This window comes from Strix aluco, chromosome 7 (assembly GCF_031877795.1).
Source record: "Strix aluco isolate bStrAlu1 chromosome 7, bStrAlu1.hap1, whole genome shotgun sequence".
Lineage (NCBI taxonomy): Eukaryota > Metazoa > Chordata > Aves > Strigiformes > Strigidae > Strix > Strix aluco.
Genome location: NC_133937.1, coordinates 22652917 through 22667616, shown reverse-complemented (window position 1 = coordinate 22667616; position 14700 = coordinate 22652917). Strand labels below are relative to the sequence as shown.

At 41.9% G+C, this 14700-nt stretch overlaps 1 protein-coding gene across 1 annotated transcript; it reads left to right on the top strand.

Moving 5' to 3' along the window:
• Positions 1–4569: 4569 nt before the first annotated feature.
• Positions 4570–12762, top strand: ANKRD1 (ankyrin repeat domain 1). Its single transcript, XM_074830906.1, has 9 exons — positions 4570–4998; positions 6616–6795; positions 8580–8717; positions 8808–8915; positions 9585–9683; positions 10809–10907; positions 11052–11150; positions 11316–11414; positions 12637–12762. The coding sequence occupies exons 1-9, from the start codon at positions 4972–4974 to the stop codon at positions 12745–12747; spliced, it is 960 nt and encodes a 319-aa protein (XP_074687007.1). The 5' UTR covers positions 4570–4971; the 3' UTR covers positions 12748–12762.
• Positions 12763–14700: the final 1938 nt, after the last annotated feature.

Here is a 14700-nt window from a genome sequence, read left to right as displayed (position 1 = left end):
ATACAGTTCTTGCAATATACTATTACTTGCTTGCTCTGTTGTATGTGGATATATGTAAGGCATGCTGGATGCTCACGCATACTGAGAAATAAACAAGCCATTACACACCAACACATCACTAATCCAGGGGGAGTACGCTATGGGTTACGGCTTCTTGCGTGTACCTTGGGTGTGAATTTATCCTTGTTGCACACACATGGAACATAGTTTGCTGGACTAATACCCTCTCAGGTGCATAACCACTCCCCAGCAACTGATTTCTTCATACCTTTACTTATTTAGCAGCAGGAGACAGACAGAGACAGCCAGGCACAAGGGCATTCCAAAGGGCAACATCTTCAGACGCAAGGACAGAGCCAAGGACAGAGTGCTGGAAAATGTAAGTTAGCAGAGTACAGCAGTGACGGCATTGAAAACATGATGGTAATACACTTGACAGGAGGTGGCAATATCATCTGTATCACACATAATGCTTTCACTCTACCATTAACCTCTTTAAAAAATTAATTGCAAAAATTCTTTACACTATTCAGACAACTTCTCTTTTGACAGCAGGGAACAGGGTGTGCCATATAATTTTATCTCTGTCATGTTGAGTCTACTGCCCTTTTGTGTTTTTCTCTGTGAAGTTTTTTTGTGGCAATATCTGATTGCCTTACACCTTGCAGATCATTGCTCTGCCCTTATCCTTTAGCAGAATGGCAAGAGTTTTTCAGATTCCCATTACACATCTCCCACTGACCATCTGCTATTACCACCTTAATGAGAAATCACTTGTTGAAAGGTGATTAAGTGGTTACAGTCCAGCACAAGGTAGCAAGCTAATTATACTACTTCCCCCTCCAATATTAAGCAATAACAATAAGCATCTGGCCAAGAGTCTGAGCTGATATGAATCTCTGCATTTGTACTATTTCAATATGGTTACCTTGGTTTACATGACATTTAGCTTAAAAGCATTTAGGTTAATTCAGATTCCAGCCTTTGGTTAAAGTGTGTTTCTTTGTGCCACCCTTTTCACAAGAAACTCAGGACAATCAAGAAAGACTTTTTCTATTCTTTATTATTCTTTTAGTCATCAGGGATGGGATGTTTTAAAGATAATTACTAAATCATCTCTAAATAAACTGGGTTTTTTTGGTAGCACTCATGATGTGAGAAGTAGGTTTGTGTTTCCCCTCAGAGCACTGAGGTTTCCTGTAAAGCTACTCTAGCTCTGGATTTATGTATCATTTGCAGATGAAGATCTATCCACTTAAACCTTCCAGTACAAGTTTTGCTGAGTAAGTTTTATATATCAGGCTGTTTAAAAAAAAAAAAAAAAAAAAAAAAAAGAAAAGTAAAAGCTGTTTTTTAAAAAAAAGAAGTAAACTTCAAATACAATGGGTCCAGAGGTAGTTCACAGCTTCTTAAACAGTTTTTGGCCTTAAAGCAAACCCCTACATGTCTCTTCCCACATCATGTCTCTGCTGTGATCTGTTTCCACTAAACCAAAAGCTGTCTTTGCAGTTGTCCTGTTAGGGCTGTGGATTTCAAGACAATTTCCCAAATAAGCATCACAGAGCAAAACAGGCTGAGATAAGCTGTTACAGCACATTTGTAAACAAGAATGTATATATTCTTGTTATATATATGCTTACATATATATAAATACATTAGCAGTAAAAGGAGGGCTGAGGACAATCTTCATCCTTTATTGGATGATGGAGGAAACAATAGTGACAAAGGCTGTGGAAAAGGCTAAGGCGTTCTTTTTCCCAGTCTTTAAGAGTAAAACCAGTTGTTCTCAGGGTACCCAGACCCCTGAGCTGGAAGACAGAGACTGGGAGCAGAATGAAACCCCCATAATCCAAGGAGTCTATGGGGCCGGATGGGATCCACCCAAGGAGCTGAGGGAGCTGGCAGAAGTGTTCAGTAAGCCACTTTCAATCATTTATCAGCAATCCTGTCTAACTGGGGAGATCCCAGTTGACTGGAGGTTATCAAATGTGATGCCCATCTACAAGAAGGGCCAGAAGGAGGATCCAGGAAACTAGAGCCAGGGAAAGTTATAGAGCAGATCATTTGAGCATCATCATATGGCACGTACAGGACAACCAGGTGATCAGGCCCAGTCAGCATGGGTTTATGAAAGGCAGGTCCTGTTTGACTAACTTATTCTCCTTCTATGACAAGGTGACCTGCTTAGTGGATGAGAGAAAGGCTGTGGATATTGTCTAGTAAAGCTTTTGACACCATTTCCCACAGCATTCTCCTGGAGAAACTGGCTGCTCATGGCCGGTTGACAGCTGGTCACAAGTGGTGTTCCCTAGGACTCAGTATTGGGGCCAGTTCTGTTTAATATCTTTATCAATGATCTGGATGGGGGGATCAACTGCACCCTCAGTAAGTGTGCAGATGACACGAAGTTGGGCAGGAGTGTTGGTCTGCTTCAGGGTAAGAAGACTCTGGACCTAGGTAGGAGGATCTAGACAAGCTGGCTGGATGGGCTGAGACCGCTTGTTTGAGGTTCGACAAGGCTAAGTGACAGGTCCTGCACTTAGGTCACAACAACCTCATGCAACATCACAAGCTTGAGGAAGAGTGGCTGGAAAGCTGCCCAGTGGTAAAGGACCTGGGGGTGTTGGTTGACAGCCACTGAATATGAGCCAGCAGTGTGCCCAGGTAGCCAAGAAGGCAAATAACATCCTGGCTTGTATCAGAAGTAGTATGGCCAGCAGGACTAGGGAAGGGATTGTCCCCCTGTACTCAGCACTGGTGAGGCTACGCCTTGAATACTGTGTTCAGTTTTGGGCCCCTCACTACAAGAAAGATACTGAGATGCTGGAGCATGTCCAAAGAAGGGCAACAAAGCTGGTGAAGGGTCTATAGAACAAGTCTTATGAGGAGCAGCTGAGGAAATTGGGGTTGTTTAGCCTGGAGAAAAGGAGGCTCAGGGGAGACCTTATTGCTCTCTACAATTACCTGAAAGGAGGTTGTAGCGAGATGGGTGTTGGTCTCTTCTCCCAAGTAACAAGTGATAGAACAAGAGGAAATGGCCTCAAGTTGCACCAGGGGAGGTCTAGATTGGATATTAGGAAAAAAATTCTTCACCAAAGGGGTTGTCAAGCATTGGAACAGGCTGCCCAGGGAAGTGGTTGAGTCACCATCCCTGGAGGTATTTAAAAGACCTGTAGATGTGGCACTTAGGGATGTGGTTTAGTGGTGGACTTGGCAGTGCTAGGTTAACAGTTGGACTTAATGATATTAATGGTCTTTTCCAACCTCAATGATTCTATGATTCTAAGAAAAATCCAAACTGAGCTGCGTCTTATCATAGAGACATATAGCAGGAGTACAAAACTGCTGTGAAAAAATGCGCAGCGGTGTGATTCAGGACATACCACTTGGGGGGAATGGTAGCCTGGCTGTACTTAGGTTTGGAAAAAAATGTTCTGAAAGGTTCTCTTGCTGCCACATACTCTATTTTAGTTCTGGGGCTCATCTTCTAATGTCATATATATTCTGAGTAGTAAAGGAACCACCTGATGTACAGCTTCATTTCAGGGAAAGGGAGGGCATAGGTATGATGGGCACTAGAAGACAAGTTTGGATGTACTCAGATTACTGGGAGATAGTTCAGAGGAGAGACACCTTGAAAGGTCAGTGTCAGGAACGCAGCATGCTAATGATGCTAATGATATAAACAACACCCAAGATAGTTAGGTCTTGATTTGGTGAAGCACTTATGTACATGTCATACTTGAAGCACCTGAGCAGATGTATTTATTTCAGCCAGGTGACCTGGATGCCTACAGCCAGGCTTATACCTCACCAGACAGGAGCTCCAAGCATTGCAGAATGACAGAACTGATTTTTCTTGACATTTATCCACTCTTTAAATGCAAAAATTAATGCATCTTCATTTTATAAAATTGCCTTCTGCTGGTGTTCTTTCTCCTGCTTCCAGGCTACTCTGATTCATGGCACAAGAAAAGCTTTTCCAAAGGACTCAATAATTTCTTTTCCCCAAAACACACACATCATCTGTATATATTTGTCTGTATCCCATCTTATCTCCAAAAATGAACAAATCACTTCTTCTATTTTCTGATATCCAAAAGGAAAATATTGCCTGAGAAAACAGTATTAGTTTTATTTTTTTTTTACAATAGGACATAATTTATTATTCTGCTTATGATCACTGACAAAGTCCCAGAAAAATGCAAAGCTTGCTGTTTTGAGATGTTACACTGATTGTAACTTATCATGTCATAGGCCCTTTTAGCACCAGAGACATCATTCTGGCTTAGTAATCCCTTCAGAGAATTCGTTCCAACAAATATAGAAGACTGCCATCATGATGAGAAAAATCCTTTCCCCTAAAACTGTTTATCATCCAAGAATAAATAGCAATGAAAAGAATGGCTTTCCGAGACTTAAGGGGTCACATCCATTTATCAGGAAGGTATTACTACAAGTATTGTATGCAAGCCACTTACCCTTTCCAGTGTCTTACAGTCATCTGAATGTCAGTTAAAAAAAAAAAAAAATTAAAAAAAAGAAGATGAAGTTATAATGCTATATCAACAGACAGCTGTCCTAGTGGGCACCGGGAACACAGAATGACTCACATTGCTGAGCCATGCAGTCATTGCCAAAGGAATGATGAGCTCACATTTCATTCCGATTCACATACTCGGTGTGGTTAGACTGTGAGGCTCACCCTTCCTCGCCCAACTGACGCCCCCCTCCCTGCCTCGACACCAGATCTGGCTCATTAACATGTCTGGAATGAGCTCAAGCCTACCTCTCAGCTGGCAAGCCCAAGGGACATACTTGGATTCCCAGGTTGGAAGATTATCTCATTCAAGCACAGTTCTCCCAAAGATATATAAGCAAAGCTAGCGTGGTGGTCCCTGCAGAGCTGGCCTGAGCACTTGGGAGGGAGTTTCAGTCATACAGGAGTACAACCTTCAAACACCAGCAAATATGATGATGATGAAAGTAGAAGAGCTGGTAGGTACAACCTTCTTTCATTTATTCATAATTTTTTTTCTTTTTAGACTGTCATTATACCAGGCAGAGAGAGACAACCTTTATGAATTGTGATTTATCAGGTTACCAGCACTGCTGTGCTCTAGGTGCAAGCCCTGTATATAGTGTATGTTATTCTATTATGTTCTCACTTCAACTTTTCCTTGGGAAGGGGGCTTACCACTCATACAACAACATAGCTGTTTGGATTTTGCATCAGAACATGGTTCACCAGGAAGAAGAGACTGACCAAAATTTAGCTATGTAATTTCCTTTGACCTTGATTTTCATTTTTATTTTTTTGGAATCTATGAAGTTTATGATCACACTGAGTAATTCCAGTCTAGTAAGGGACTGGGAGAAGGTATCAATGCAGGAAAACTGAAGTGTTTTCTAATACTAAACAAACAGTTTAGTAATAGCATTATTTTCTAATAATAAAACTAACGGTTCCTACACTCACTGCTATTCATGGTGCAACAAGCCTTTAAAAAGTAGTCTAAACCAGATCACAAGTAATAGGACATCCCACTGCAGGGTTCAGACTAAGAATGCCTGATTTGATCAATAAAATGGGGAAACAGGAATGATTCAGTAAAACACTGGAACGTTGTGCAGAAACTGCTTTTTCTCCCAGATGGCTATGTTAAGATGCAACTGCCATATAGCCTAACTAGTTAAAACTGTCTTAAATTCTTTGGCAAGGCCCTGACAGTTTCTCTAGTGTTAAACTCTGTAACAAACACAATTTTACAAGGTGATTGAATGGAAAGGCAGTCTAGGCCACGTGAATTTACTGAACCACTCTCAAAGTGCACAACAACCTCTACCAAGTTTAACAAATTATCCCTTTGTACATACTTAATTGAACATCATAAATATTTCTGAAAGCTACTGAAAGCTGTGCTGTCGCACAGCATCACATAGCTTCTGCGCAAGAACTACCTTCTGCTATTTTGCTGAGTGCTATAAATGGGGACTTTGGTACTAACAGCGATGGGTAAAACTAGCTTTGAAGTTACTCAGCAACCCGATTTAACTGCATTGGATGTGTTTCAATAAAACTGTAAGGTCCCAAGGGAGAAAGCCTCTCCTCCCACTCTACCTGCTCAGTTCCCCTGCTCAACACTTGCAGGGTGCTGGTGGCTGGTCAGGGTGGCTCTTTCCACCACAGCCTTTTACAGCCTTCTGATGAGTCTGATACATGCTGCTGAGTGAACAAACAACAAAAACCCTGAGCAAAAACAATGCTCTTCCCAACTCTCTGGCTTTTGTCAGTACAGCAGCACCTCAGCCCCAGCCAGGTGGGGAGTTAGACTGTGAGTTGGCCTCATGGATCTTGATCCAAGCCCTGAAGATGCCAAGGGGGGGTTGCTGCATGGATGTGGGAGATCTGCCTGCAAGCAAGATGGCTCTAGCCATTCATATACACAGTTAATCCAGGCACAGGCTCAATGAGGTCTGCACTCTGTCTGTCACACACTCCTAGAGTAGGACAGGAATGACATGTGATTAGCCCCTAGGTAATCCATGTTCCCAGGGGGTGGCTACTGCAGTTGTGAAACTGCTACATATATTGTATGATATTTGCTTTTACAGGTGACTGGGAAGAAAGTCGACGATAAAGAGACTGGCAGCTTCCTCCCTGAGGACTTCAAAAATGGAGAATATGAAGCTGCTGTAAGACTGGAGAAGCAGGAGGACCTAAAGACAGTCTCTGAACACTCACTGACCCGAGGTGATCTGGCTTATGAGAAGGAGAAAAAAATAGAAGCAGAGGTAGGCTCTTGGGTTTTGTGCTTGGCTTTTTATCATGCTGTGTGCACTTTCTGCTGCAGCCCCTGAAGCTTTGCCTCTTTCTAAGATAGAAATACAAGCATGATGAGCTAGATAAACCCTTGGGAGATCACCACCAAACAAGGTTGGTCTAAAGTCCTCTGAAGGCCATGAAGATCTGCTGACTCCTATAGCCTATGGATGCAGGCAGCAACACTGTGAAGCAGAATCCCAAACTCCCCCTATAACGTTTGACTGAAACCCTGGGGGCTCCCACCTGCCCACAGTCACCTGCTGCCAGCTGTCAGTGAGGCGGGGAGCAATCATAGCCCATAAAACACCTACAGCTTGCACACCTAATGACTGCCACCAAAAATAACTAACCCAAGAAAGACATGAGTGCATTTCTGAAGCCAGAAGCCATGTCCACCATGAAAATGTTCTTTTTATGAAAACACTGTATTATGCTTAGTAGCACATTTGGGAAAAACAATTACAAATGAAAGTGATACTGGACTACAGGAAAGTACCATTTTGTATTCCTGGGCATGACAATTCTCCCTATATCCCTAAGAACTGATGCTTTTTTTTCCCCAAAAAATTATAGTAGCTGTAACATCTTAGATTGCTTAAAAAATAAGCAACTGAATGAAAAAGTTTATCTAGCAGGGGGCAAAAGACTTTGTTCTAAAAAAAAGAAGGGTGGGAAAGTAAACCTCAGAAATATTAAAATAAACACCTTCACCTTCAACAGAATGATCATTACTTGCCACAGAGGATTTTTGAGTTCCTTCAAAACAGGGTTCTAAGAACTTTTTAGGTTTCCAGTTGATCCACAGTCCACTCAGCCAACATAATTATTTTCCATTAATTCAGTGATCTACAGATCAAACCCTAAATGCAGAGAACAATAAAAAGAAAGGGTGGAAATAACTTGAATAAGAATTCAGTTGAAAAAAATGTATACCATATGACAGGGTCTCACCAATGTATTTACCCTTAATGCTACCATGGGACAGAATCTGTCATCTGTATTCACCCTGAGTTACCCCTTGTTTGTGAATCCCCCTTCTGAAGTCAAGGACACCTCATGCTACTTAGGATCTCAGTTCAGGCAACACATTTGCCCTTGATGTTAGTAGTGTCCCATACTGACTCCATGCAGGGATGCTTTTTACAAGCAAGCTTGAAAAAGTCTTAAACATTTATTGAATGGCCCCTCCAAGGATACTGAGGACATTCTTTGTAGCTTACCAAAATGTAACACTTGCTGACTGAAATGCTAAGACGGGTACAAACCTTGCTCTTCACTTATTTTTCAGCAAAGAGGATTAAGTTACAATAAATCAGGGGCTGCTTCATAAAAGTGGTTGAAGAAAAAACGCTTGGTGGAAGTCAGCTGAAACTGCAGCAGCTTCCCAGCTCTCATAAACTGCACATGAGATTTCTTAAAATTGTTGGGCCAGAAGGGACTGCAGTGCTGCTCTGACTCCTGGCTTAACATGGACCAAAAATTCATGCTATCTAGCCCACAACATATGGCTGAAGCAGCATTTTGGAAGAGGTCCAATGGTGTATGAAAAACTATAGATGTAGAATTCCTCACACACTTAGTAACTTATTCTAGATGTCAATTAACCATAGTAGTAAAAAAAAGACAACTTATTTCAAAGTTGATCTAGTCTTAACTGAATTAACCTGAATAGTATCACATGCTGTCCTGCCACTCTGAAAGGCAGAGGTGGTCACACTCAGCTCAACTTGTTGGCTTCCCTGATTTGTTTCAGCTGAAGAAGAAGAAATTAGAGGAGAGGTCAAAACTTGAAAACTTGGAGGATCTTGAAAAAATTATTCAGCTGAAGAAGAAGAAAAAATGCAAGAAAGTGAAAGTCCCTGTTTTAAAGGAACCTGAACCAGAAGTTATTGTAAGTTATTTCAAAGTACCTTCTTCTGGGAAAGCATTGATAGGGTTTTACACCACACACACTTATGCCCTGTATATTTCTTTCCATCAGACAGGACCAGTGGATATACCCACATTCTTCAGAGCTGCACTGCAGAATAAGATGCCAGTAATTGAAAAATACCTGTCAGACAAAGGGGATCCAAATGTCTGTGATGAGGTACAATCTTCCTTCTTACTAACGTCTCTACATAAGAGAGGTTATTACAGAGCAAAAATAACTTTTACCACTAGGTTTTGTAGCTTCCACACATGAGGAGAAAAAAAGGGGGGGGTGGGGGTGTAAGTAAATAAACACTGGAAGTTTTGTATATCAAGTTTTCCAGTGATAAAGGGGCCACTGGGACTCTTCAAAGTAGCATTACATCAGAAGAATCTTTATATTTAAAAGCAAGCTGTTGGTGCCCAGGAGACCCTCATTTTCTGTAACATGTGATCTTCCAATGCTGCAGATGAAGAGGTAAAAAATTTGTCTGCAGAATGACAAAAAAAGTGATGCTGCCTGCCCTCATACTCCATAATGCATAAGCTGCATTTGCAAAATGCAGCGTAGCATGTTGGATGGGGAAACTCAACAGGCATCATTTTAAAATTGAATGCCATACTGCAGATATTTCTCACACCCTTTAAAATGCTGGGTAGGCAGCTCTCAGCTATCAGGATGCTATTAAAATTTAGCAGATTTCAGGTCTCAAAAGTATTAGCTCTTGAAAATGAATCAGCACAAAGTATGTATTTGCCATCATCCTAAGGAGGAGGGGAGAAAAGATTTAAAGATATCTCTTTGTGCCATATTTAATATCTGACTTTGCACTGTTTTAATTGCCAGTACAAACGCACTGCATTGCACAGGGCATGCTCTGAAGGACATCTAGAGGTGGTGAAAAAGTTGGTGGAAGCTGGAGCTCAGCTTGAACAGAAAGACATGGTATGCACATCAACTCAACACTTCTTTTAAAAAACTGCTCATTGTTTTATAAGTGCCAAGAGAAGCACTTATAAAAGTGCTTCTTATAGAAGAGGATTATTAAAAGGCCTTACAATGTCTTGTAAGTTTATCCTTAAAATAACACTGTTGAGAAGAGGTTTCAGGAGGGGGTATCTGCCTCCTTTTGCCAAAATGGTTGCTGTAAAACACAGGAAGTGGAGGAACACATTGGCCAGTAGACTGCCACAAACAACAAAGCCTAACATAGGGTAAGAGAGCTGAGGTCAGGCTACTGCTTCAGCCTGCTAGCAGGTGGTGGAGATACCGCTGTCCCACACATGTATCCAGGGCTCAGCACAGCGTGTACGTTCTCCACTGGGATTTCAAGGCTCTGCTCGGCAGAGATCCCTGCTCCTCCGAACGCCAGCCACAAGGGTAGCTGAGTATCAACGGCTTCTGCAGCTGTGTTTTTGCTTCTCTGCTCCTAGGTCTTTGTCTCTCTGCTAAACCGTTGGAACTGGGCAGCCTTGCTGCCCCTCACTTAACCCAGCAATGCTCATGAAGAGCGTAAGAAACAGGAGGAACAACAGGCAGAGCAAGACCTTCAAGTGACATTCCACTTCTCACAGCAGAGCTGTGGGCAGAGAACCTGAATCTTGTAGAGCAAAATTCACTTTGTGGACATGCCTATATTAATTTTTTTTTTTAAAAAAAGAAAACTATTCTTTCCCTTGAGCTTCATTTTCTTCTCATTTTAGAACCCAAAAGGCATTGAATGAAAAATATTAACTAGCACATACCAACCTCATACCTGGCTAAAGACAACTTCCAAGTTCACAGAATAGACAAACCACACCCTCTCTCACAGCAGCATTGCCACAATCTCTGTCTTTAAGAGCAATATGCAGTGAGTGTGAAGAATGAGAAACTCACAGTATTGAAGATATTAGGGCAAAATAAGAAAAGCTGTTACTAGAAACAACTCAGTGATCACAGTGAAGTGCTTGAGGTTAAATTGCATGAAAATGATTTTGGATTAATTTAGAAATTTGATCAAAATGGTTTAATTTTTTTTAAAATAGAATGATGAATTAAACTACTTTCCATTTGTTTTTCCTGCTGCAGCTTGAATCTACAGCCCTGCACTGGGCGTGCCGGGGGGGGAACCTGGATGTTCTGAAATTCTTACTGGACAAAGGGATAAACAGAAATGCAAGAGACAAGGTATGTACTTCTGGGACTCTGCAGCCATTTAAATTGGAGATGAAAGGCTAACCCTTACTCCAAGTAGATAACTTTTGGCAGCTGTTCTTAAAGCCGACTTTACCTGTTCCATGCCACTGACTGCTTCCTCTTCCCACCTCTCAGCTGCTCAGCACCCCTTTGCACGTGGCTGTAAGAACGGGTCAGTACGACTGCGGGGAGCACCTCATCGCCTGTGAAGCAGATCTCAATGCCAGAGACAGAGTAAGTACCAACAACTTCTTACCCATCAGCTATCAGGTAGCATCAAGCTGCTGTCTGCCTCGATAGTTCCACTTGCCTGTAAAAATCCCCAGCTACACGGTTCGGGCTGGACCACAGCATTACACCAGTGGGACTGACGCTGTGGTCTGTGTCTCGTGCCTCTAGGAAGGAGACACACCGATGCACGATGCCGTGAGACTGAACCGCTACAAAATGATCAGGCTTCTGATTCTGTATGGAGCGGATCTAACTATAAAGAACTGCGTAAGTAATGGCAAAAAAATGTAATTCAAACTGCTTTAGAATAAGTTTCCCTTCAGAGCAGTTTCATAGGTTTCAAGGCCAGGAGAGACTATTGCGAACAGACTTAATTAGATCACTTCAGAGTTAATTAAAGCAGAGCTGACACAGGGAAAGTATAACTTGGGGGAGGTCACAGAAAAGAGGAAAAACTAGTACCTCTTCTAAAACTGTCAGCTGCGACTTAGAACAACATCACATCTATGATTTATTTTAATTACGCATATCGTATATTGAAAAGATACAACGTACAGACGCTTGCTTTCTGCACAACTCCCGGGCTTCAACCACCATTGAGACAACAAAGATGTTAGCTTGTCAGAGAATCTCCGTGCTGTTAAGCCCACAGCTGATGGCGAGCCCCAGCACTACCTCTGGATCAGGCTGTTAGCCTGACCACCGGGCAACAAATCCCTGTGGCTCAGCAGAGCTTCAGTTTAAGAATCCCACCTGACTCTTTACTCATAGCCACTGCAGCAGCAGGTACATTGGTGGAGCTTTGTGGCCACTTGTTAAAATACAGTACATCACCAACACTTTCTCCCAAACCCAAACCAAGCAGCAGCAGTACGGACAAGTGTCTTTTACCACTGCCAGTCGATGTTTTTGATTTGCAATCAGTCAAAACTTAAGGGCACAAGGAAGAAACCAGTCACTGCAGCGCTTTGCACTCCCTACTCTCTGCCCACACTCTCCCTCATCAGGGTATGAAAACAATGAAATGTACAGCCCCAAAGGCCAAAGACACTCTCAGGCTTTGTCTGCACACAGAAGTTGCTCCTGTTTAATTTAGATGTGGTTCATAACCTAATTAAACCAGCACAAACTCTTATCTGAATTCTCAGTTAAACAGAAGAGTGTCTTATTGAGGTTTCATCTAAATGCACTTCTAATCAGTTTAAACTAGATCAAAAGAAACACCTGCATGCTCTGCTAGTCATGGTATTTGCTAATATGGCTTAGGCCCACTGAAACCCAGGGAGATTTCATGAGTCTGACCAGGACTGGGACTAGATCTGTAGGGCAAAAGGACTCTGATCTTAGGGAGGTGAGAGTAAGCCTGGCCCCGTGCATGCTGAAGAGTCACCCATCGGGCAGATGCACTGTACATATATTTATGGAAGAACAAAGGACTTTATAATCACTGTCTGAAATTAAATCTTGCTTCCTCTGTCTTTCTAACCAGCAAGGGAAAACCCCTATGGATCTTGTTCTTCAGTGGCAGAATGGCACCAAAGAGATATTCAACAGCCTGAAAGACAATTCCTATAAGAGTGTCCATCTAAGCAAGTTCTGAAAGAGAAAACAGATCACTCTCTTTTTGCTGCTTTTAAATGCTTCATATGAACCTGGAGGAAAATAGCCCTGAACATAGTACTTTTACTGAAAATATTCATGGTACTGGATTAGTTGAGGTACCTTCACTGAAAACTGCAAAACAAACAGGCAAAAAAAATATTTTAAGAGGCAGGTTGAGTGTTAAAATTCCACTGGTTCTAAAATGGCTTTATTTATTACTATTTATTATTTATTTAAAATGTAACTTTTAATGATTCCTAATATTATTTGTAGCTTTTTTTTTATAGAGCTTTACATCCTAATGAAATCTTTGCCAGCAACATAAATCCTTTTGTCTTAGATGGCAGAGTTTCCAACCATATCAGCAACTTCCCTCAAGCCTTCCAATAGGGCTAAATAGCAAATACTTGTAACTGTTGCCTCATCTCTGCCAAATTCTCACTATTAAAATATTAAATGAGTGGTGTATGTGGAAGAGCAATGGAAGGTGTACTGAGGTGCGAAGTGGATTTAAAGAAGCAGTTGAGTAATTGGGGTTTACACAGGGTTTGGCAATCACGGTTGATAAAGAGCTCGAGGACAGAGCTCCAACCATCACCTAACGGTTTGGACTGTGGGATTCAGAGGCAGTGTTATGAAGGTGAAAGGAGACAGGATCAGGAATGTGAATTTTGTTTTAAGCTAGACTACTACAAAGTCTGATGACTGAAGAATGCAAAACCAGATTATGTATATTTGTAAATTTGTACTGCTTTTTCTGTACATTTTGTACTGATCTATTTCAGATTAAATAAACGATGTTTCTTTTTATTTGCTGGAGTGGATTATGGAGTGGTGAGCATGCACAGAGTAATTCTGTCTCTCTTTAAGTTCACATCTTGGCCTCTGTAAAATTCTTAAAAATCTCAAAAATAGTCTCAGCTGCCTAGAGCAGTCAGCCCTTGAGCTACCTCCCTGCCACTGTTACATAAATGCCATCTCTTACTTTGTTAAATGGAAACACATATACAAAAGCAGAAGGACAGTACTTGAGTAGTCAGTAAAACAAAGTTAGTGTTTTATTACTGAGTTTGATTTAAAATCTCAGCTATGTGGAGCACATGAGACAGCTTCAGTTATCCAAGCCAAGGGAGATGCCGAGTCCTGCTAAGAAAGGCAGGCACCTCTCCCTTTGCTTTAGCAGAAGCAGAACAATCTCAACAGTGCCATCAGCAGGGGCATCAATGTCCGATTTCACTGGGACATTACAAGCTGCAGACAGTTAAAATCCTAATGCCCCACAGCACGGCCTCCCAGCCAAATATGCCAAAGGCTCCCACACACCTCCACCAACCCATGTCAGCGACCTTCTAGCTAGCAGGTTCTACAGTCTGGCCAAAGCAGTGTCCTGGGCAATGAGGTGGGGTCAGGAGTGGGCAGCAATGAAGAGTTGTTATTGGAGTGCCAATTCTGAAGACTAAGTGAATTTACAGTAATACCACATAGGAGCAAGCCAAAGAAACGTCTGTTCTGTCTGCAGCCAACTATCCTAGACTGAGGCCAACAGCTTTAGACAAATGAGACTTTTCTCACACAAGGACCATACCTCGCAAGTGTCACCTTGCCAGCCATAGGCTTTATTTGTGAACACATTCTCCTCCATAAAAATTATGGCACACCTCCGCTCACTGCCCTTCTCTGCAAGCCACTACTTCAAAACTTGTTTCTGCACAATTACCTGGACAGTGAGAGGATGCCTTGCAGGAAACAGAAATGACATCAGTGCTGGCTAACTCAGTCTGTTTGTCATCCTCATCGAGAAGCAGTTCAATTGTTCAGGTACCAAAGTGGCCAGAACAATGTGCTTCAGGAATCTTGGGGAGAAGCAGCTTTTCAATCAGTTCCTGAAGCACTGTATCTACCTAAAGGGCAAACATGCAGACTGTAAATTTTTTAAATCAAGTCAAACAAA

What these genes read in the sequence shown, in the direction of transcription:
- ANKRD1 (XM_074830906.1), top strand. Translation starts at nt 4,972, where the DNA reads ATGATGATGATGAAAGTAGAAGAGCTG. An exon ending in TGATGAAAGTAGAAGAGCTG is followed by an intron (nt 4,999 to 6,615) that starts GTAGGTACAACC and finishes TTGCTTTTACAG; the next exon opens with GTGACTGGGAAGAAAGTCGA. An exon ending in AGAAAAAAATAGAAGCAGAG is followed by an intron (nt 6,796 to 8,579) that starts GTAGGCTCTTGG and finishes GATTTGTTTCAG; the next exon opens with CTGAAGAAGAAGAAATTAGA.